The 21,291-nt window shown below is 39.2% G+C and overlaps 1 protein-coding gene across 2 annotated transcripts in view; it reads left to right on the top strand.

Annotated features, from left to right (window-relative positions):
* The window catches only part of CALD1 (caldesmon 1), a 95,180-nt gene extending 75,875 nt beyond the window's left edge, over nucleotides 1-19,305 (top strand). Inside the window, exons 5-13 of one of the 2 annotated variants that reach the window (XM_010002930.1) lie at nucleotides 1,810-1,996; nucleotides 3,618-3,758; nucleotides 11,527-11,570; nucleotides 11,663-11,741; nucleotides 13,919-14,056; nucleotides 15,037-15,132; nucleotides 17,168-17,245; nucleotides 17,565-17,598; nucleotides 19,243-19,305. In XM_010002930.1, the coding sequence (XP_010001232.1) occupies nucleotides 1,810-1,996; nucleotides 3,618-3,758; nucleotides 11,527-11,570; nucleotides 11,663-11,741; nucleotides 13,919-14,056; nucleotides 15,037-15,132; nucleotides 17,168-17,245; nucleotides 17,565-17,598; nucleotides 19,243-19,271 (826 nt within the window). In that variant the 3' untranslated portion in view covers nucleotides 19,272-19,305. Of the gene's footprint in view, nucleotides 1-1,809; nucleotides 1,997-3,617; nucleotides 3,759-11,526; nucleotides 11,571-11,662; nucleotides 11,742-13,918; nucleotides 14,057-15,036; nucleotides 15,133-17,167; nucleotides 17,246-17,564; nucleotides 17,599-19,239 lie in introns of both variants that reach the window. The other variant, XM_010002932.1, reaches the window with a different exon arrangement.
* Nucleotides 19,306-21,291: the final 1,986 nt, after the last annotated feature.

The following is a 21,291-nucleotide window of genomic DNA, read 5'->3' on the forward strand; positions in this document are numbered from 1 at the left end:
TGAGAATGTACTGGGGGTACATGCCATTCAAAGGCCTTTGGGACATTTTTTTTTCTTTAGCTTTGCTTTGTGATGTTACATTCTTGCATAGAAAAGACTTTCTAAAAACAAGTGAACAAAACAAGTGCCAGGACCCACTCCTTTAGTGTTGAACTTGCACAGATGAAGTACATCAGCTGAGTTCACACAATAGCATCAGTTTGGTTATGCTATTTTGCCACATGTTTTCAATGATTCAATTCCTAAATGACACACTCTGTGATAGAACCAAATTTCACCCAATTTGGTAAGATCATGTCAGGGCAGAGGACTCTCTGTTAATATATTCTGTTGTGTTTTTGAAACCATAGACAATTCAGCTCTCATCCTACAGCCTGTTTTATATTGAAAATTCCATCTAGATGAAGCATTTATCTGAATGAAGAGCATGTTTGCAGGACTGGGTGTGATTCACCAGATTGCAAATGTATATATTTGTTCTTCATATTGTCACCTCTAATGTAATTAGTTATAGTTATTGTTGGAATGTTTGATTAGTACTGTCTTGTGGTATTATACTCTGCAATGCTCTAGCTGCGTTACTGAAGTTAATATTCATCTTTTTTTAAATGCCAACAAAAAAGAGCAGAAAGGTTTTTTTACATTAAGTCCATAAATACATTCCCTTTCTGTCTCTTGTGAATGAATAACACACTGATACATCTTCACTACCTCCCTTCTTGTCAGCAGTAATATTAAACACACTCAGGGAGCAGACATTTGTCTATAAACACTGGTGTGTGGTAATTATTTATCTAGGTGATGCTATCTGTCTCTGTTGAAAGTATACACTTCACCTATGCAAATTATCTGGAGTTTTCCTGGGTTTTTTTTGTTGTTGTTGTTGTTTTAATTTCTCATATATTACATCTGGTTGGAAAACTTCTGGTTTTCTCCTGCGGAAATATGCCATTATTAAATAATTTCCAGTTCCTTAATAAAAAGTCATACTTTCCCTGGAAAATTTCAGCAAAAGATCTGATGAACCTTTCCGTTAACACAGGCTGGGAGAATTAAAGTTATTGGTGTTATAGATGGGATATAGGAACCTTTATAGGTTTTTAGAACAGTATTGAAGATTTTCTCTCCTCTCTTGGCTCCTTCTGTTTTCCCCAAGTGATTTGTCTGTCCCCAGATATGTCTTTTTTTTTTAGACAGTTTTAAAAAAAGACTTGCTTTTAAAAGCAAAGGATTACTGCATCTTTTATTACATAGAACATTGAGTAATATTTTTGCTATGAGGTTTTTTTGTATGTAAATGTATCTCATTTAAGATCAACAGAAAATAATTAGTTTTGCTTTGTTTTCTGTATGACGTATGATCTGCTTTGGGAAGTGTTTCCTCTGCACACACAGTGTGAAGCAGAGGTGTGAAACCATAATGATTTTCTGCATACTATAGATGCTGATGAGATATGATACCTTTTGCTGAAGTTACATGAGATGTTAAATGTTTCAAGCTCAGTTACCGAAGTCTGTTTACAATGGAGGTGTCCTGAGTTCTCAGGCAGGGTGGTGCAGGTCCTGTGCACACAAGTGCATGAGAGACTCCTTCCTCACTGGCAGCAGATGGGAGGAGTGCTCCTAGCACTATCCCAGCCTACTGACTCCCGATGAAAATGTTTGGGGTGTGTCAGTTTGCAAGGAGCAAAAGGTCTTATAAGGCAATATGCAGGCTCTCATGTTACTGGTGAGTGCATGGCAGCAGGTGGCTCTGGCCAGGAAGGGAAAACCCCTGGTGCATCACTTTCCCTTTAATTTCTTCCCCAGCCGCTCCAGTTTGAAAGGAACTGCAAAGAGTGAGAATGAGGAGCTTGAGAAGCTGAAGGAGAAGCAGCAGGAGGCAGCAGCAGAGCTGGATGAACTGAAGAAAAGGCGGGAGGAGCGCCGGAAAATCCTGGAGGAAGAGGAGCAGAAGAAGAAGCAGGAAGAAGCAGAGAGAAAAGCCAGAGAGGAGGTAAGTATAAAATATGTAGTACTGGACTTTTAAAAAATTATTCTCTTGTTGTTACTACTTTACTTACACTGGCCTCGTAGGAGATAAAAACTCTTTACAGCAGTGTCTGTACAGACACTTCTAGGCAAAAAAGCTGGTGGGACTGGAGGTTGATTTCTGTATTTAACAAAAGGGCAGAATGAGGCCACTGGATACTGGCTTATAGGTGGGGAAGGAGCATGGAACAGGCAAGGCAAGACTAAACCCAAACATATAGGCCAAAATATGATGTTTCTTCTTGGATCTGATGATTCTGTGTGGAATTGCTGTTGTGATGTTTCTTCCAACTGAACCCTTTATATGGACCCTCTGGGTTGTGTGCTCTTCTGGGAACCACTGTTTCATAGTGTCTGCCAGGAGGTGGTCTGTCAACAGACCCTGATTTCAAGTAAGCTGCTCAGCATTGAAATCACTCAGTTTTCTAACCTTCAGATTTAACTGCAGATATGCTATATTTGATATCAAGTGACCACATCATATAGATGCTCGAGTGAGGAGACAAGGTAAAACATGCAGTCATCCAGGGTAGAAGGAAACATTACAGTTCTAGCTTCAGGAAAGACAGGACTCTAATAAGTCTTCATGAGTCAGGATGTCATCTGCGATAGTTGCAAATTTCTTATCTTTGTGGGGATGCAAAATGTTTGGGGCAGTGTTATAGCCACAGTTCTTAATTTATTTGAACTGTCTTTTTGGCATTACAGAAATTGAATTACAAAGTGCAGGTCAGAATTCATCTACTGCATATGAGCTGGAGTGCAAATGTTATATATACTTACAATGGGCTAGATCTCATTATGAAGATATTCTTGTCTGTTCCTGAGTACCCAGGAACATCTGTTTGCTTGTACTTCCTCTGCAAAGGGACCCTATGAAGAGGATTTCCAAATCTCTGGTGCATAATTTAGGAATCTTGGTTGTTTGGAAAACAAATGGTAGATAATAATAGTGTTTGGCAGCAGAATGCCAATTGCTTCATAATACTAAGCTCTTCGCAGTAGAACTCAATCAGTGCTGAGATTGCGCAATACTTTGCTGGTCAGACCCTGCTGACCAGTGCTCACAAGGGTTGTGCTTTGAGGGCTTCTGGCTTGGCTTGTAGTTTATGAAGAAAAAATTCATGTTGTCTCTTTGGAAGGAAAATAGTAAGCTTTTAGTCTTCACTTTTTTTCAGCACCTATTGATTTTTACTTGTGAACTATTAACATTGGCACAAGTGCCAGAGTAGGTGGATAGGGGAACACTACAAAGGTAATACATGAGGATACAGAAAAACTGAATTAGTGTGTTTTTAAAAATGTTTTTTTTTTCTCTCTCTAAGTGGCACTATATGGCAATAAATCTGGTGACCTCAGTGAGAGTAGACGATAAAGCAGCATGGTCTAGATGACTTCCCTTCTTCATTAGCACTGTGATGGATTAGCAACAATGCTTTGCTGGATTTCAGGTGGATCACTGAACTTTTATTGACTGACGTAAAAATCTGTTCTTAGAAAGTTTGGTGAATGTTGGCAGAACTGCAAAGCGTTGTAATGTTCATGTAGTTTCTGAAAGAATAAATGACCATTAATATTCTTTTAAGGAGGAAAAGAGGAGGATGAAGGAAGAAATTGAAAGGAGAAGAGCTGAAGCTGCTGAAAAACGTCAAAAAATGCCAGAAGATGGTGTATCTGAAGACAAGAAGCCATTTAAATGCTTCAGTCCTAAAGGTTCATCCCTCAAGGTAACATCCCCATTCACATCTACATAGTACATAAAAAGCAATGGTGGTTTCAATCCAATCCAATAGCCAAACACCAAAGGAGTGTGGAAATACTTGAAATCAAACCTGGAACAATGCTCTGAAATAGACCTTAGCCTGAAACCTTTCGCTGAAAGACTTCATTTATTGACTGAAAATTAGAGATCCTTTCTAAAAATAGACTCTACACTGGGAGTCACCTGTTCTTGTTGAATAAAAATGTTCAAAAAGTATCTTCACCTTCAAGAGAAAATTGTTTCGGAAACTTAGAGTTGTATTACTGTATTGATTCTCAATGTTATTTTTTTTGTGAACTGGAATAGATGAAGATTACAGGTGTTATCTCTCTCCTTCCACATCCATAATTGCTTTCTTCCTTGCCAGTTCACTTTCTCTTGAAGCATATTCAGTATAATCATCATTAATTGAAACCGCCCCATATGGGAGTTCTAGCTTATGTCTAATCCCCCTAAAAATAGTATCCGGAAGTGCTGGGCTGGATTTAATTTTCTTGCATAACATGGAAAAAACCCCAAAACATTCTGTTTCTGCAGGAATTTCTAAGTGGTCTTCTGTGGCCTATATTATATTGGAACTCAGACAAATTAATTAAATAGCTCTTCAGCATGGAAGGGGAATCCTGCCCCACTGAAATTATTGGGAACTTTGTTTTGATAATTCCTCCAGTTGCTTTCTCAGCTCAAGCTCAAGCTACAGATCTATTAATCGTTTTCAGCTGTCGTTTCCTTTTCCCATTTTGTGACATCAGTAATTTAAGGATCCAAAATATTTGTTACAAGATGTCCCTTAATGAGCCTTAGGAGAGAGAAGAACCAGGCGGGAGGTTGTCAGATAAGAGCTCACTGGACCACGAAGTGTATCTCTGTGGGATTAAGAACTGTACTTGTTGACTGACAAACTGCACTTAGTCAAAATTACATTTTCACTCACAGAGAGCTATACTTTCAAGCAGTGTGGAGCTTCAGCCCTGTACTGTTTTCAGTTCAGTTCTGGCAAATACAGGGTGTGACTGAACTTGCCTTTGACTCCTCAGACACATCTGAACCTGAAATACAAGGACAGAATGCATACAGCTCAAAATGAAGATTGGCAAACTTAATTACTTGCTCTTATTAGATAAACTTGGTCTTGCCATGTCAGTTGCAGAAGACCGTGTTAGTAACAGACACTATAAATGTAAAGCTTCTTCCCAGCCCTCCTGGGAGGGCTTAATTTTCTTCTTTCTGTTTATTGAAATGCCTTTATGACATACATTTGGAGCTTTAGTTCAAAAATGATTCAGAAGGGAGGAAATTAGACTTGAAAACACATAATAGGAAGATATAGATCATAATTTTGGGGAGAGGGAAAAAATACTGTATTTGGCAGGAGGTTAATAGCTTTCAGAGAACTTTTGGACTGATGCTACACTATTACACTAAGTGTATTTTTAAAGGAAAGCTGAAATCTTCCGAATGTCATTAAGTATCCAAGGTCCAATTTTTTAATTATGATAATTGCTGCTGGGTTTTATGGCTTGTTAGGTAGAAGTCAATTGTTACAAAAACTGATATATGCAACTCTGTACATGTTTATTCCTTTCTCTGTTTCTGTCTCTGAGAACTTGGTGATACTGTACATATTCCAGCTTTGTGTCTGTGGGTGGCCCAAGTAGATACATAATGCTGTTGAACTTCACACCCTAAACTGTTTCTTGGCCTTGTGTGGTCAATAGCTGAGGAGAGAATAATTTCATTTTAATAACCTGATGTCAAATTTGATATCATACTCCAGTTTTTGCAAGACTGTATTTTGTTGCCTTTCATATGCACAGACTTCTCAGGCTTGTACCTGAGTACCTGATTGGTACTCTACTTTCTTACTGGCTGTTATGCCTCTTTTGAATTATAAAGCACGTGGCGCATATTTTCTCTCTTGATTAAAGCATAATCTAGTCAGATGTATAATGAGTCATGTGATAACCTTAAATGCACAATTGTTGGTGGGCAATTTGAATTAATAATGAAAAAAAGGAAGGTTCTGTATTAAAGTACTCAATGATACATGTGCACATTCTGACTTCTTCTAGATCACAATCTGGCAAAACACCTTTTTTTCCTTCCTCATCCTTCTTGATGGATAAGATTTTGGGAAGAAAAAGTTCCTGGAAGTGACTTAGATGAGGAAAGTAGGAGATGCTGTTTACCGAGTGAATTACAAGAAGAAAGGAAAGAAGGGAGATAAACTGAGTGTGGTATATAACCAGCTTATGGTCACTGCATTTATCCATCAGGCAGGGCATGGTCTAGCATGACATGCAGACTCAGAATTGAGAGACCAAGATGTGCAATTCATATCCATATATTACACGGCTCATGAATGCAGAAATATAAATGTATCTATACAAGCATAGACATAATATACATACATGCTTATATTTAGAAAGAAATACTGTGAATATCTAGTCTGGCCTCTAATTTATAATAGCCTACACGATGTTGACAACTCCAGTTGTTTAAACTGCTAAATACAGTATTTTCCTGAAACCTGAGAGAATACTTCAGAAGAGCTACTACTGCAGCATGGAGTCCTCCAAGAGACAGCACCAGGGCTGGTCCTTTCTGAGGGGACAATGCAAAGGAAGCAGGCAAAGTAAATACAGGCCAAGTTCATCACTAGCTCAGGGACAGAAGCACCGTGGATTTCTCAGGGCTAGTGGAGTCTCTGTAGGCAGTAGCAGCAGTACCAAACCTCTGTCCAGCCTCTGTTCTCTATCTTGGTTTGTTTGTTTGTTTTCAATAAGGACAAAGACTGGAACAACCTCTCCTGCTTTCCCACCTCACTCTAGCTCACGCTTTCCTGAGTTTAGTTCACACAAATGTGCTGCAGTAGATGATTTACTGCATAATCTTTGTCCATTTTGACCTTTTAGACAAGTGAATTCCTCATGTTTTCTTTGGGGAGGAGTGTCATTGACATCTTGTATAACTATTCTCTAGGTTAATCAGGAGAGAACAGGATATTTCAATACGAAGTCTCCTTTTGGGGCTGAGCTCCACCACTACAGAAATGCAAAAGCTGTTAGACATTGAGGGGAGAAAGAAATGGCAGGAGACAGGGAGCCTGGGATATCTTCATGTCTTTGCAGAAAATATCATGGGCTGATGTGACAGCCTGCACTCTCTGCAAGGCAATGCTGACAGCTAAACCAGAAGATAGGACTTTTTGGGGTTTAAGATGAAAATATTTTTTTTTTCCTCTCTTGTCATATCTCATAATTGCTCTGAATACCTAACAGCTGCAGGAGTGAAAAGAATTAGACTCCACAGAATCAGTTCTTTCTAGATGAGCTACTCTTGCAGCAGAGAAAAGATAGTGGTAAGAACAGGTTTTGACACTTGTTTTTGCCCCATCTTCCATGCTGATGGCAGCACTTTAGTGTGGTAGGTAAACTGCAGTAAATTGATGCACTATGCACAGATGCTGCTGACAGCAGGAGAAAGCCTCACTGGGCTTAATGAACCAAAAGTGTGTGAGGCCTCAGAGAGGGTAAGGAGAAGCCACTTTACTCCCATGGATTATGCTGGGATTTCCACTAGGTTGTTCCACTTGTTGGTTATAAGGCAAAAATATAATACAGGAATTTCAGTTTTCTGCATTAATTTCTTACTCGACTTCTTCCTTGACCCATTTCACAACACTTTCTGTCTCATAATATCTAATATATAGTTTAAAATTTCCAAGAATCACTTAATACATTTGTATGAAAGAGTTTTACTGGGAATATCTGGATGCTTTTTTTTTCCCAAGCAATTGGCTCAAATTGTGTGTTAACTTATTCCTCTTCTATTCTGTTTCTGATCTTGGAGGATGTACAGATGGAAGACAGTGCACTTCGATACCTACACTTTAACTGCATTTTTAGCAGGCAACATATTTCTTCCACAATCAGCAAATAAATGTTGATATGACATTGAATTTGGATAAATTAATACATTTATCTCCATAAAACTTCTTGCTTAATTAATTCCTTGTCACTTGTATGTGTTGAGCCCATTGAATCAGGCCCTAAAGCAGATGTGAGACTACATGGTTTTGATTTATTTCCATTGATTCATCTGACTTTACCAGCAGAAGGGTAGGTGTCCATCAAAGTATCTTGCTGCCTAATTTAAGCTTCTTTGGTAGTTAATAGAGAGATCGAGAACCACTCTCAATGAACAAGCAATTCTACATTTCCTTGGGTGAGGTGAGCTCCTCTGCCTCTCCACTAACTATATAAGGAATCACAATAAGTAATTTTGACCAAGTGTGTAACTTTCAAGCAACTAGGTTTAGGTGGGAGAGATGCAGCCTGAGATCCTGGGTTTTTTTCTCTCTGGTTGTGATTTAATTAGAGGCTGGCATGTTGAGGTTTCAGAGTGTGTGTGTTGTGTGTCAGAGGCTTTGGAAAGAATTCCATGGTGACAAAACCTAGTTCAAGCTATTTAACAGGAACCTGTTAAAATTAATGCAGCAAAAACTTTTTTCTTATTCTGTGGTCTCAAATTCAGGAAATATCTTGTATTTTGTGCTAATCACCTTGCTTTGCCTATTTCTCTTCCAGATCTATTTTGTAATACTGTTTACTGTATGTGCCAACATTTTAAATTATTTGCATGGTGTTTGTGGTGTGTGCCGTGGATAAATGACCTTTAAATGTTGCTGTGCTCTCTAAATGTATTTGGCATTTCTGTTGAATACACATTTCCTGGTGTATTTGCTCTAAGTGTATTCAATGTATGGTTCTGTTCCATGCATATTGTGTTTTGAGGAAGATACTCAACAACAAATTCTCATATAAATATGCAGAAAATATGTTACATATCCTCAACAGGCATGTGCTTCCTTAGGAACTGGACCATGTTCAGCTCTCAGGGTTGCTTCCTAACTCTGCTTTCCTGTTTAAATTATTGTTTTGCTTGCTTCCTCACTCTTCACTTCAGAAAAATCCCTGACTTATTCTTGATGCCACGACAGGTACTCTGAGAACTGCTGATTCCAGCAGGTAAAGAATATCCCCATGTCCAACCTAAATCTACTCTTTTCTAGCTCAAAACTATCACCCCTTGTCCTGTCATTACATGCCCTTGTGAACAGGTCTTCCCCAGCCTTCTTACAGGCTCCTTTCAGGTATTGGAAAATCGCTATTAGGTCTTTCTGTAATCTCTTCTTCAGGCTGAACAACCCAACTCCAACTCCCTCAGCCTGCCTTCATAAGAGAGGTGCTCCAGCCCTCTGATCTTTTTGTTGCCCTCTTCTGGACACGCTCCAACAGGTCCATGTCCTCCTGTTGGGGGCTCCAGAGCTGGATGCAGTACTCCAGGTGACGTCTCACCAGGGCAGAGTAAAGAGGCAGAATTACCTCTTGCGATCTGCTGGCCACGCTTTTGATGCAGCCCAGGAATCCATTTGCCTTCTGGTCTGCATTTGCATGTTGGTGGCTCATGTATCATCTTTTGATCCACTGGTACCCCCAGGTTTTTTCCACAGGGCTGCTCTCTAGAACTTCTTCCATCTCATCCTTCTTGTCTGTTGTTACTAGCTCACCACTGTTGTTCATCAGGCAGGGTATGCTTTCCTTAACCTTCTTTTTCTGGAAGCTCTTCTTTTTTTTTCTTTACATACCTTGCCAAGTTCAGCTACTGCACCTTGGCCTTCCTAACCTTGTCCCTGCACAACCAGGCAATGTCCCTATACTCTTCTAATGATACCCATCTCCACTTCCACATCTGCGTTCCCCTCAACCTATACCCCTTTTACACCAGTGTCTATTGCTGCCAGGTTTTCCTGCTGTGTAGAAACATCTCTCCTTCCTAAGCACTGGAAGACTAGAAAGAGTTCTTTTAGCATCTTTTATGTGCCTTTTAAGATTTGTCCCTTTTGTAAGATTTCAAGTGGAATCTCAGTTCATCTGAACTAGAAGATTCTGTAAAGGAATTACTAGATATGTACCTTGAGACCTGGTTCTTCGAGATAGTCCATATTTAGCCTTTGTCCTCGCTGCCAGCTGGGATTTCACTGATACAGGTAGGGAATTATCTGTTCATGCAGAGCATAAAAAAACCCCACTGTCTCTTGTCGGTATGACTCAACATTTTGAAGCATTGCTGGTAATAACCCAGAAATCAACATTGTGGGAAACCTTTCCAACTGTACCATAATTGAGGAGAGGTGACATGTTTTGATTTACCATCGTAGGTATGATTAGTCACTTTCAATCAGACAATCTACTTACTTGCTTCACGGCAATATCAACTTTTTCCTCTGGGTGAAACTAAGTCGTAAACTGTTCAGGCTGGCAGAGAAAGGCGGGGTGTGCGTGGCTCTTCAGCTCCTGCCTGGTGTGTTGCTGCCACCTTGTGACAGCAGTGGGTTGAAATACTTGGTACATAGCCAAGCGAAGCCCATCAGGACTGTGTTTAGATCATATATTGGCAACTAAAACTGCTAATGTAAATTACTCTGTAAATTGTGTACCTATTCTTTTAGAGCTTTAGAGGTGCCTTTGAGCTGGATTGATGCTAGCTGGAGTTCCTCCAGTGAAATTGGCAAATTCTGCACTGAAGTGAACTGCCTGAGTTTTTGCTTGTATGGGCTTGAGAAATAAAACATGAATGCCCTTTGATAGGATAGCAGCTGCCATAGCCGGGATGCTAAGGCCACCGAGGAGAACCATTTAAAGGAATGGCTGTCATTGCCTTAGTTTACAGGCATGAATGCCAGAGCACTCACTGTTCAAGTAACTTGAAAACGAACAGCCTTTACTAAGACCAGGGAATCCCCAGGAACCCAGCCAGGCTGATTAATAGTGATTTCTATCCCCCAGAGCTGCTTGTGTATATTTTACTCTTAAGTGAAACTGTAAAGCCTGGGACAAAAGTGGAACAATGCAATGTGGAAGGGATATAAGGAAGCTGATGAAAGTATTTATTGACACAGGATGCAAATAGACTTCTCCCCTGCCCTGAAATTATTTAAAACTTTATTCAGGGATGGATTGACTTGTTTTCAAATTACAGAGAGATATGGCGTAAGTCTTACAAAACTTTTATGATTCCTTTTACTTGAAAACATTACAGTACTTTCCTACACACAGAGAAGAAAATAATGATGAATTGTAAGATACCAGTTTGTATAATAAAAGCTGGTAGATATTGACTCAATAGTGACCCTTCTGAACATGAGCAGAGTACAGTCTGATTGGTTTTTTGGAGCTCAAATTAAATTGCCATTGTCTTACAAAAGCATGCATGAAATAGAGTGTGTGGCTGAGCTCCCAGCCTTTCATAGTCTGATGTCTCAACTCTGAAAAACTTTATTAAAATTGCTGTCTGTCTCAAGAGATACATACTTGCTCTTATGTGAAAGATATGAGGAAATTCGACATAGATTTTGAGAGTATCAACCCCTTTCATATGATAAAGCTTCTTTCCTTTTCTTCTTTCTGTGTTAGTGACTTACTCTCTGCTTACAAATAAGGCACTGAAGAAATATGGAGGATGCAAATATTACTGCAGAAAATATATCCACCCTTATGAACCTGTAGCATAAGAGACTCTTAACTATAAAACCTGTCTGTGGTGTTTTCTGTTGGAATGCGTGTCTATCAGATTGACTTTTTGACATTTAAAATTACATTTTAGCCTGGCTAAGTACAGGATGCCTTTTTATTACCTTTAAACTTACAGCTCGTTTCTCTCTTTTCTAGATAGAGGAGCGAGCAGAATTTTTGAACAAATCCGCTCAAAAGAGGTAAAACAACAAAACAGTAGGTTTGTTCAAAACAGCAGTGATTAATGGAAGGGAATAATAATTTATATCATGCTTTTTTCTACTTCCTACAGTGGTATGAAACCCACCCACACAACAGCAGTTGTCTCAAAGATTGACAGTAGACTTGAACAATATACTAGTGCAATTGAGGTAAGTTAATTCCAGGTCATGATGGCTCTAGTTACCAATGGCTTTTGGGACTTGAATTAGCCTGTGTTTTACTGTTCAAGATTTTCAGGGGGGTTTCATCACAAACTTTTTAAAATGCACCTTCAAGAACACCTATAACCAACATCTACGTATCTAAACAAACTTTTCATAGCTGGTCAATATTCAGATTTGAATCTTCCTTTCAGTGCTACAATTTACTCTGCTTTTTAATCTTGAAATAACTCTTGAAGAACTCAGTCAGCATCTGTTGAGTGACAGTTGTATCCTTTTCTAGGCTGATGAGAGCACTATTAGCAGAGAGCTGATAGTTACCTTGAGCAAAGCTGACTTAGCAGCTTATTTAGGAGAGTCAGGAACTGGGCCTGTGTTGCTGGCTGCCACTTCAGAGTGAAATTCCTTGGCAAAGAAAGACACCTTCATGAACTAGGGAGTTAAGTAGTGACAAAGGAAAAACAGAATCAAAATAAAATGCAGAATTTTAACCCAGGTGATATTTACAACTAGTGCCTAATAATGTGCCTTGAAGCCAGAAGAACAGGTGGTTTGTTGGGGGGTTTTTTGGGTGGGGTGTTTTTGGGTTTTTTAGCTGTTTTTATAAATCAGTGAGTGCAGGTAATTAGAAAGCTACTGGTTAATATTGCAGGCCAATTGAAGTGGGTTGCTGAGTGTAATGGTATAGTATAAAAAGGGGTATTATCTTGATAGCTGTGATTAAGTTCTAGAACCTCTTTATTCCCTGCTCGGTTTTTTCTTCTCCTCTTGTTCACATGTAGGGTCTAAGCATGATATTCCATTGAGGTATTAATTTGGTATGATTGGTTATCCTTTAACTTACAGTAATCAAAGATCAATTAATAAAGGTGCTTTTTTTTTTTCTGTGACTGCTGCCTGTTTAACATTTCTGTTACGCAGCTTGTCAGTGCTGGAGAGTTTTATACTGAGAGTCAGTTCCGATGCAAAAAGCACATGCATGCCAGTGCTGAAAGCTTGGGCTTGCCTCTAGCACCCATGTCAAGCTGAAGGTAGCTCAAATCCCTCCATTAGAGATGAATATCAGCATAGCTCCCATGCCATCCAAGTAGGAGCAAACAGTTTCTGTCCTCCTGCTTCACTCTGCGTGTTTTCTGGATGAAATATAATCACTGAAGAGTGACCAAGGGCTTTAATTTGGCTGTAACATTTGATGTTAAACTCCTTAAAGAGAGTGGATGGATTGGAGTTACAGCTCCATTGTAAGAAATTTGTGTAATGGTGAAGTCAGGGTTTGTTAGCCCATAAACACTGGACCAGCCCACCTGCCAGTTAATATTTTCAAATGAGCTGTGCTAAGGTCTTGAGCCTTTATGCTCCATTTAGATACTGAAAAGCATAGCTCTAAGGCAAGGGGCAGGCAGTGCAGCTCCACAGCTATACACAGCTCCCATCTGACCTGAAATTATTCCTTTGCCAAATTTGTGTTTTTTCCAAAAATTGCCAAGCTTCTGTTGCAACTAGAGAGGCAAAGCTCATACAGGTTCTCATTCTCCTCAAATCTATGTTATAGAAGACATACAATAATTTTGAAAAGAAGGAACAGGAGGAGTTTGGTCCAGTTTTTTTTAGTAACCATGCAAAAAACCACACTGCCAAAAAAACCCCAATTCTCCACTCTTTAAAAAACCCACCTCATTCCAAATATACTGTAATTGCTGAAATATACCCCCAGAATCCTGTGTTGTGAGGTTGTCTGGATCAGATGGGGCAGAGTCTGCTGAATGACAGAGCAGCCTTTCTTCCTTGCCTCTGCATAAGGATTTCTTCAGCTGTGTCCCTGAAAGAGCCATGCTTACAGGATTCAGGTGCTGAGACTTGAAAGAGGACGAACGAAAGCCTTGGAGCAGTTGTGTGCAGAGCTGTGGTTTGCCATGAACTTTAGATATGCAACAAATGCAAAAATCAAAGTGATTGCAGTTTTCATAGCTGGTCAAGGGTGCAACTGCAAATCAAAAGAAGAATCTCAGTGAAATCTCTTGAGCTGGGTGCTCCTTTCTGTCCTTGCACGATAATCACTAGAACCACTGAGAGCTGCTGTGTTCCCCAACACTGCCCCAGAGTCAAACCACTCAGGAACTCCAGTACTCAATGCCAAACACCAACTGGCCTCAATTCTTCTGCAGGGTACAAAGGCTTTAAGACCAGCTAAGCCTGCTGCCTCTGACCTTCATGTTCCAGCCGAGGGTGTCCGTAACATCAAGAGCATGTGGGAGAAAGGAAATGTTTTTTCATCACCCTCTGGGACAGGAACACCAAATAAGGTACATGTTTAATTTTGCATAGTGATTATACAGAATTATGTGATGGACCTGACCTTGCCATTCATGTTCCTATGATTAAACCTGTTTGGTCCTGTTAGCATCCCTGTTGAAGGGTCTCAAAGGATCCAGAGGTCCTCAGAAACCAACAAAATAGTGTGGCTGCAATATTGAGTATAATGGAAGAATTTAGTGACATACTGAGCTAAGTTATGAGACATTCCAGAGCCACATCAGGGATCTCAGATAAATATATTTGAGTAGTTCATGCAGAGTACAAAGAAATTATTTCTGTTGGGAAAGATTCGTTTAGGGGGAAAAGGAGGAATAAATAGACAAGATAATGATGATGTTTTATATATAATGCATAAAAGCATTTGGGAGACTTTTTTTATTTATATCCTTCAAGGGACATTTCCTTTGTATAATTTTATGTTAGTTGATGAGCATTCATCATAGCCAAAACACTGACACATGGATTGAAGTGAATTATTACAGGTAGCCATTAAATTTTAATTATTTTTTCTAATCTTTGAAAGATTTATTTTAATGAGTTAAATATTAGGCCATTTAACTCCTCTATGACATGGTTTTAAGAAATATTTTAGTTTAACAAAACAAAAACGTAGACTTAGACTATTGTCTCTCCCTCTTTTAGGCTGAATACTTTTTTTCCTTGGAGTCAGGGGTTATGACAGAAACAGCAAGTGTATGTTTAACATTTATTCCTGGGTTAGCACTAAGGTGGAATTGATTTTGTCAGCCCGTATTTATCGTTAAGGAAAAGTAGAGGGTAGTTGTGCTGTGTAGTTTATAGGGACAATATCTTTAAAAGTACACAGGATGACTCCTAGGTAGCCATAGTCTCAGTGAGGATCTCTATATTAAACTCAGGCTTGGCTTTGTTTTTAAATCTAAACTGTGAAAAGCATAGCAAAAGCTATTCTGAAAGTCTTCTGATTATATTTTTTTTTATTCTGCAGGAAACTGCTGGACTGAAGGTTGGTGTTTCCAGTCGTATCAATGAGTGGTTAACCAAGACCCCAGAGAGCAACAAATCACCTGCTCCGAAACCTTCTGTAAGTAAACCTGCAACAACCATCTCTTCAGTAGGTGGGTTCTCTCCTGGGGCAGAGGTGGTGAAGGTGCTTCCTCCACCACCTGATGGCCCACATTGGACAGTTTTAAGTCTCAGCTTAATGGGGTGCAAAGCCATCTCATACAAACTATAGCATTACCTAGAAAGGTTGGAACAGATAATCCTTGAAGTCCCTTCCAACCCGTCATTTTATGATTTAGAGGTACCTTGCTGTATGTCCTCTTCTGGAATCTCACAGAAGTCCTCTGGCTGCTGACTCCGGGGTAGTCAAGAAAGGGGGAATGAAACAGGGGAGTTCTTCCCTTAAAGCTTAGGGGTGCTTTAAAAAGGCAGTGCTCAGAGAAACTCTTCTCTGGAAAAGGAGGACATCAATTTACCACCTTTTAATTTAGAAATTACTAGCCATAGACCTTGGATTTGTGCTTTGGCACTTCCCTGTAAAAATCTTCCAGGTATATTTATAAACTCAACTGAAATACCTTAATCCTTTTAGAGCCTGAATGAAATTTCTAATGATAGCCCTTTAGCATGCCCATTACTTCAGCAAGAATCAGAGCAGAAAATGCTATCAAAGTATCAAACTGGAAGTGTGGGAAGCAGCAATGTGGATGTGGGAAGGAGTAGAAACAAGTAATTGAGGGGTAGGGAGGGATAGGGATGAGGAACTGGACCTGTAGGTGTCTGTATTGGAGAATGGCAGGGCATCAATACTCATGGTGTTAATGATTCAACTTAGGGATTTTATGTAAGATCTGTTCTCTTCCCATGTCCTGGTGTAGCATTTCTCTGCCAGTCCACTTGCCCTGTATAAAAAATGCAGCACGATGAACACTTTCTCAATTCACACTCCTCTTTGTCCCAAAGAGTAGCTTGAAATTTGTAACATTGTCCCTAACGGTAACTACATGGAAATCGTGTCCTTATGAACATGAGTAGAAAAAGAACACTAGTCATTGTGTTCATGGCCTTTAATCATAACCAGTGCAAACCAGCACAGAATCTGCCTCCAGATTTTCCTCTCTTTTCTTTTTAACATATATTATTTATTTATTTTTTTAAATTAGGTTGTATCTTTTAGATAATGTAAAACTAACATCTTCTTTTCCCCTCAGCCCACTGTTTCTACCTATCTCTTCATTTCCCTCTTTCTCAATAGATTGTTCTTTCTTCTTTCAATATCTCTGCTTGAAGGAACCTGCCCTCCTCCTGTTCTTCTTCTTTGGGGGTCTGTTTGCTAAGGTTGTCAGGTAAACCTGTTTATGATTGCCTATGAAGAATGATATACATCTGTAATGTGTAATTTTAATTTTTCTACCAGGATAAATCAAAGAGAAACCTAGAGTTTCATAGTTATTAAATCACTTTAATTACTTTACCTCACCTGTTTTGTTTTGGGTTTTTTCTGTCATGCTAAGGTTTTAAAGGATGCAAAGGAAATGCAAATGGTATGAAGGACTACAGTGTCAAATCCTGAAACCTGAAATTTGAGAATGCAGAAGACGATCTGCTTTTCTGTTGTATTAGAAGCCCTAAGCTATTTTTTTTTACAGGTTTTGGTTGTTTTTTTTAATTAAATACTTCTATTCTGATCCAAAATAACTGAGACAAGCTACTTTTGATTTCTTCCTGATAGAAATACTAATTCTGATTCTTTTTGTTTATTTATTTATTTTTCCTACAAAATTTGGAATTGTCTTTTTTAAAAAGATGATGGTGCAGAAACTTTTCACTGCCCTCCCTAGGATTAGCATAAAACGTTATGGCCAGTCTGTGCAATACTAAATAGATCCAGCAGGATTGGTTTTGGTCATAAAGTGTGTATATGTGTGGAGTGATTATGTGAAGTGTCCTTCTGAATGGCTTTACAACCAATACACAATGTAGTATTCACCACTGTTGGATGCTTCTCAACTTTTCTTACAAGCAAGTCACATTCTAACTTTTTTTCTCTACCAAATAAAATAAACCTGAACTAACATTGGTTTCTGTTCTCTCATGTTAATTTAAAAATACAGGATTTAAGACCAGGAGATGTATCTGGCAAACGTAACCTCTGGGAGAAGCAGTCGGTTGAAAAGCCATCTTCTTCTAAGGTAACACTTCAGTGCCTTGTTAAAAGGGTAAAATCTGTGTGGGAAGCCTTCTAAGGGAAGGTGCCTTGATATGGTCAGCTAGTTGGAATTAGGCCTTCACATGTCTTTTGATACTAACCTGCTTTTTTATCTATAAAAAAGAGCATACAATGAGGCACAGAAAGCCATGGGCAGCATTTGACTTTTATATTGCTATTTGGCAGAGCTCTGTTGTGCATGGGAATCTGTTCATTCCCTGGAGTTGATATTTTTTTCTGTTATAAGTAGCAATATTTTCCTGTATTTAATGTTAATAACAGGTTATTACTTCTTCATACAGGTATCAGCTATTGGGAAAAAATCAGAGACTAATGGTAAGTAATTCTAATAATACATCTGTGTATTAAATAGAAACTTTGCCACTTTTGCCTACAATCACATCTGAGTTTTAAAATTCTATGGCTGTTAATGTTGTGGGAAAAAACCCACCCTTTTTGCCTTTATCTTTCAAATACTCCATTACAATATCATCAAAACGTGAATGTTTAAGAAATAAGTCTAAGTGAGCTTTCTAGGAGGACTGAGAACTTGCAGTGCTCCAGCCATGTTTGCAAAGCCTGGTTTGAGTGACATGTGCAGCGTGTTTGCTGTAGCTGGAGGGAGTCATTGAATGTGTGGAGTCTGAAGAATGTTCTGGTCAGTTAAATAATTACAGCAAATGCAAGGCATCTGGGAAAGGCTCTTTCAAAGGCTGCAGCAGAGCAGGAAGGGATATGTCTTTCCTGAGTGAAGAGGGGAAACACAGAAAGGGAGGCTGTTTCAGCAGCACTATTTGAGCAGAAATGGAAGATTTCCATACTGCTGAGAACAAGCCATGCATCTGATTTTAAACACTGCCACCTGGCAATGGTGAAGCCTGATGAAAATGCAGCAGTGTGGATTTTTAAAAATTCCTCTGGCTGATTGTGAGTCTCATGTGCTCCTGCATCCACAGACTGGAATGGAGCTCAAAAGCACTCAACAGCAGCCCTGCTTTTGGTGGAGCTGTGCATTGGTGACTTGTAAAGGCAAAAGGAGTTCTACTACTGTCATTTTGAAACTGCTAGTTTGGGAAATGCAACCTAGATCTACAGGAAGAAATGGGCAGACTTCTCCTCCTAGCACTTTTAAAATTTTTAATCTAAAACATTGCAAATAAGGTCAATTAAAAGAAGTATGTGCCTAAGGACCAGTGGGGAAGAATGGAAATTCTCTGATCAGTTTAATAGCTTTAAGATGTCTTGCAACATCCCTTGACTCTTCACTAGAAATAAAATTACCAAATATCAAGAAACTTTTGGTTTTCCACACATTAATATGCACATCACGTTTTTCTTCACATACACACGTGAAGCCAGAACGATGGAAATGCCCTGTGAACTTTTCTTACGAGTTTCAAGTAATGCAAAACGCAATAGTCTTCCTCCTCCTCTGACCCTACGTCAAAACGAGAGGGGGTTTTCAGGCTCACTCAGCGTTAAGCGCTGCTCTGCTCCCATGGAAGGCCCCAGGGGTCACACGTTGCCTACAGGAGCAGCCCCCGCGGAGGGGTTGGGGCGCTGCCGAGCCCCTGCTCTGAGGCTGAGGGAGATGAGGGGCTTCCTCAGAGGGGTTGCGGCCCGGGCCTCTCAGGAGTGTGTGCACTGAGCCCTGCAGCACAGCCTGCCTTGCCCTGGCATTGCAGCCACCCAGGCACAGCTGGGGAGAGGGCTGGGTGCAGCAACCCCCAGGTTTCCGGGTGGGAAGCTCCTGAGCTCTCCCTGAGGTGCTTCCTGGGGCTGTCAGAGGCGAGAAGGGTGAAATCCTGGTTGTCCTCTTGGGCACCGCCTCTCAGCAGTCCTGGGGCATGAGCATAGCTGCAGCCAGATTTTGTCCTGCCTTCTTACCTGCTGTGTGTTAATCTAGAGCCATGCCTTCTCTGGTTTAGAGATCTCCTTGGGTTATTTCAAGCCGTCTTTAATCCTCCTCTTTCTCAGCAGGTTTGAGACAATTTGAGAAAGAACCATAGAAGGCCACTAAAGACGCTGGACCAATCAGTTGGGAAAAAAGAAAAAAAAAGGAAAAAAAAAAAAAGGAAAAAGTGCTAAATTGTTCTTTTTATATTTATGTTTATTTACCGAAATGTCTTTTTGCATTATTCCAGTTAAAACCATGTATATTAGCACTGTATTTAATAATCAGTCTAGACATTCATCATAATAGTACTGCCTTTGCACAAGAGCCTTTATTCCTAAAGAAACCCATGCTGTGAAATATATAGACTCTCCTACTGATAGTTATAACTAACTATGTATCTGAACAGTGATTTCACCTGGCATTGAAGAGGTCAACCCAAAATGCATGTAAAGTGAAGTTGCTTAAGAAAGGTGTGCAGTAAACCTATAAAAACAGTGGTTACTTTTGTAATACAGAAGTCTTTCTTTCTGCACTTTAGACTAAGGCATGGAAGAAATATCTTTAGTTGACAATGTAATATTTTCTGTAAGTTGCCCATGTCATGAGAAATACTGCATCAATAACTTGTTTTAATTTTTTGTTTTATACTTTTTTAAAGTATCAAATTTTCCATTCTAGTTTAAGTTAATACCTAAATTTGGATGATTATGTTAGCTGACAGCGGTACTGATATTTCTTTTTGTTGTTAGTAATTAGTAATTGAACGCAATTTAGACTATATACACACATAGCTTTACAAAGTTTAGCCTAAAGGCACTACTAATGTTAGAACGCTTTAATAAATGCTAGAGTATTATATTTAGTAATAAATATACATAATTAGCCAGTATCACAGCTTAAAAAATAAAGACAAAATCACACATTTTTCTATAGTAAGATTTCATAATTGCCATTAGAGGTATGGTGAGATAAGTATTAAAAATTTTTAAATGTCAGTTGCCCAGTAATGGGCAATTAAAAGAAAGTATAGTTTTTAAAAGAGGAAAAAGTAAGGGTATAGAAGGTCAAAAATAGGTCACTTGTATAAAACATTGTAGTTTAATTTATATAAAACTACCATAATTAAAAAGAAAAAAGCCTAAACACAGTTGGAACTTGTTTCAAATGACTGCACACTAAATCTTGCCATCCATCAGTGCCGTACACTAAGTCCACCTAAAATGAAGTAAACCTCTATCTTTATAGTGCTTCTTTTTAACTCTCTCTCCTAAATATCTTATTTACAGATGTTTTCATTTGTATATAGTAAACACACGGCTATAAGACGTCAGCTTGGTTTGCATTTACATGCCACACAGTTTAGCATTTACATCCTACAGTGTATGGGTGGCATAAACTGAGCAACCGAAGTAGCCCCTGAGCACATTGTTAATGGCTTTGTTGTGCATCAGAAATACCAGGATCTCCCTTTTCATCACTTCCATCTCTTACAGCATCTGATTTCTTCCTAAAGAAGAATAACATATTTCAACCCAAAGATGAGCTCCCCTGCTTGGCTGAAACATCTTGTTTACATACAGAGATGCACCTAGTTATCTGTAGGGGGTGAAACTGTGCCTGACATTGTCTGTGAGTTGTCATGTTTTTTGTTTGGGGGTTTGTAAACACTCTTTTGAGTCTTTCAAATACATTCGATAGCTGCAATAAAAATGATTTGTTCAAACAATGTACTCTGAAACTGCATCCACAATAAATGGAATATTTCCATCAGCAGCCCACTGTTTGTTAATGAGTAGGAATGAGCCACTTGGTGTAGCTGGGATAGTATTTGTGCTAAGGGCATTTAAAATAACATGTTATTGCAAAGAACCTCAAAAGATGTCTCGTGATGTTCTACCCTACCCCAGACAGCCATGTCATAAAATCAGCAGCTTTTACCTACATATTCTTGAGGAAAATAAACATAATCTTAATTGTCATGCCTACTAGTACAAGACAGGAGCTGTGAATCATATTTCTTCTGTCTACCTCAGAGAGATGTGCTTCTGGGCTTGGGTGATCATGGAGACCAAGGCTGGGGAGCTGCTGACTTTCCTGTTGTCCTCCTACCCTCTTCATTTTTTCTCTAAAGA

This window comes from Chaetura pelagica, unplaced genomic scaffold, assembly GCF_000747805.2.
Source record: "Chaetura pelagica isolate M959 unplaced genomic scaffold, ChaPel_1.0 scaffold117, whole genome shotgun sequence".
Taxonomy (NCBI): domain Eukaryota; kingdom Metazoa; phylum Chordata; class Aves; order Apodiformes; family Apodidae; genus Chaetura; species Chaetura pelagica.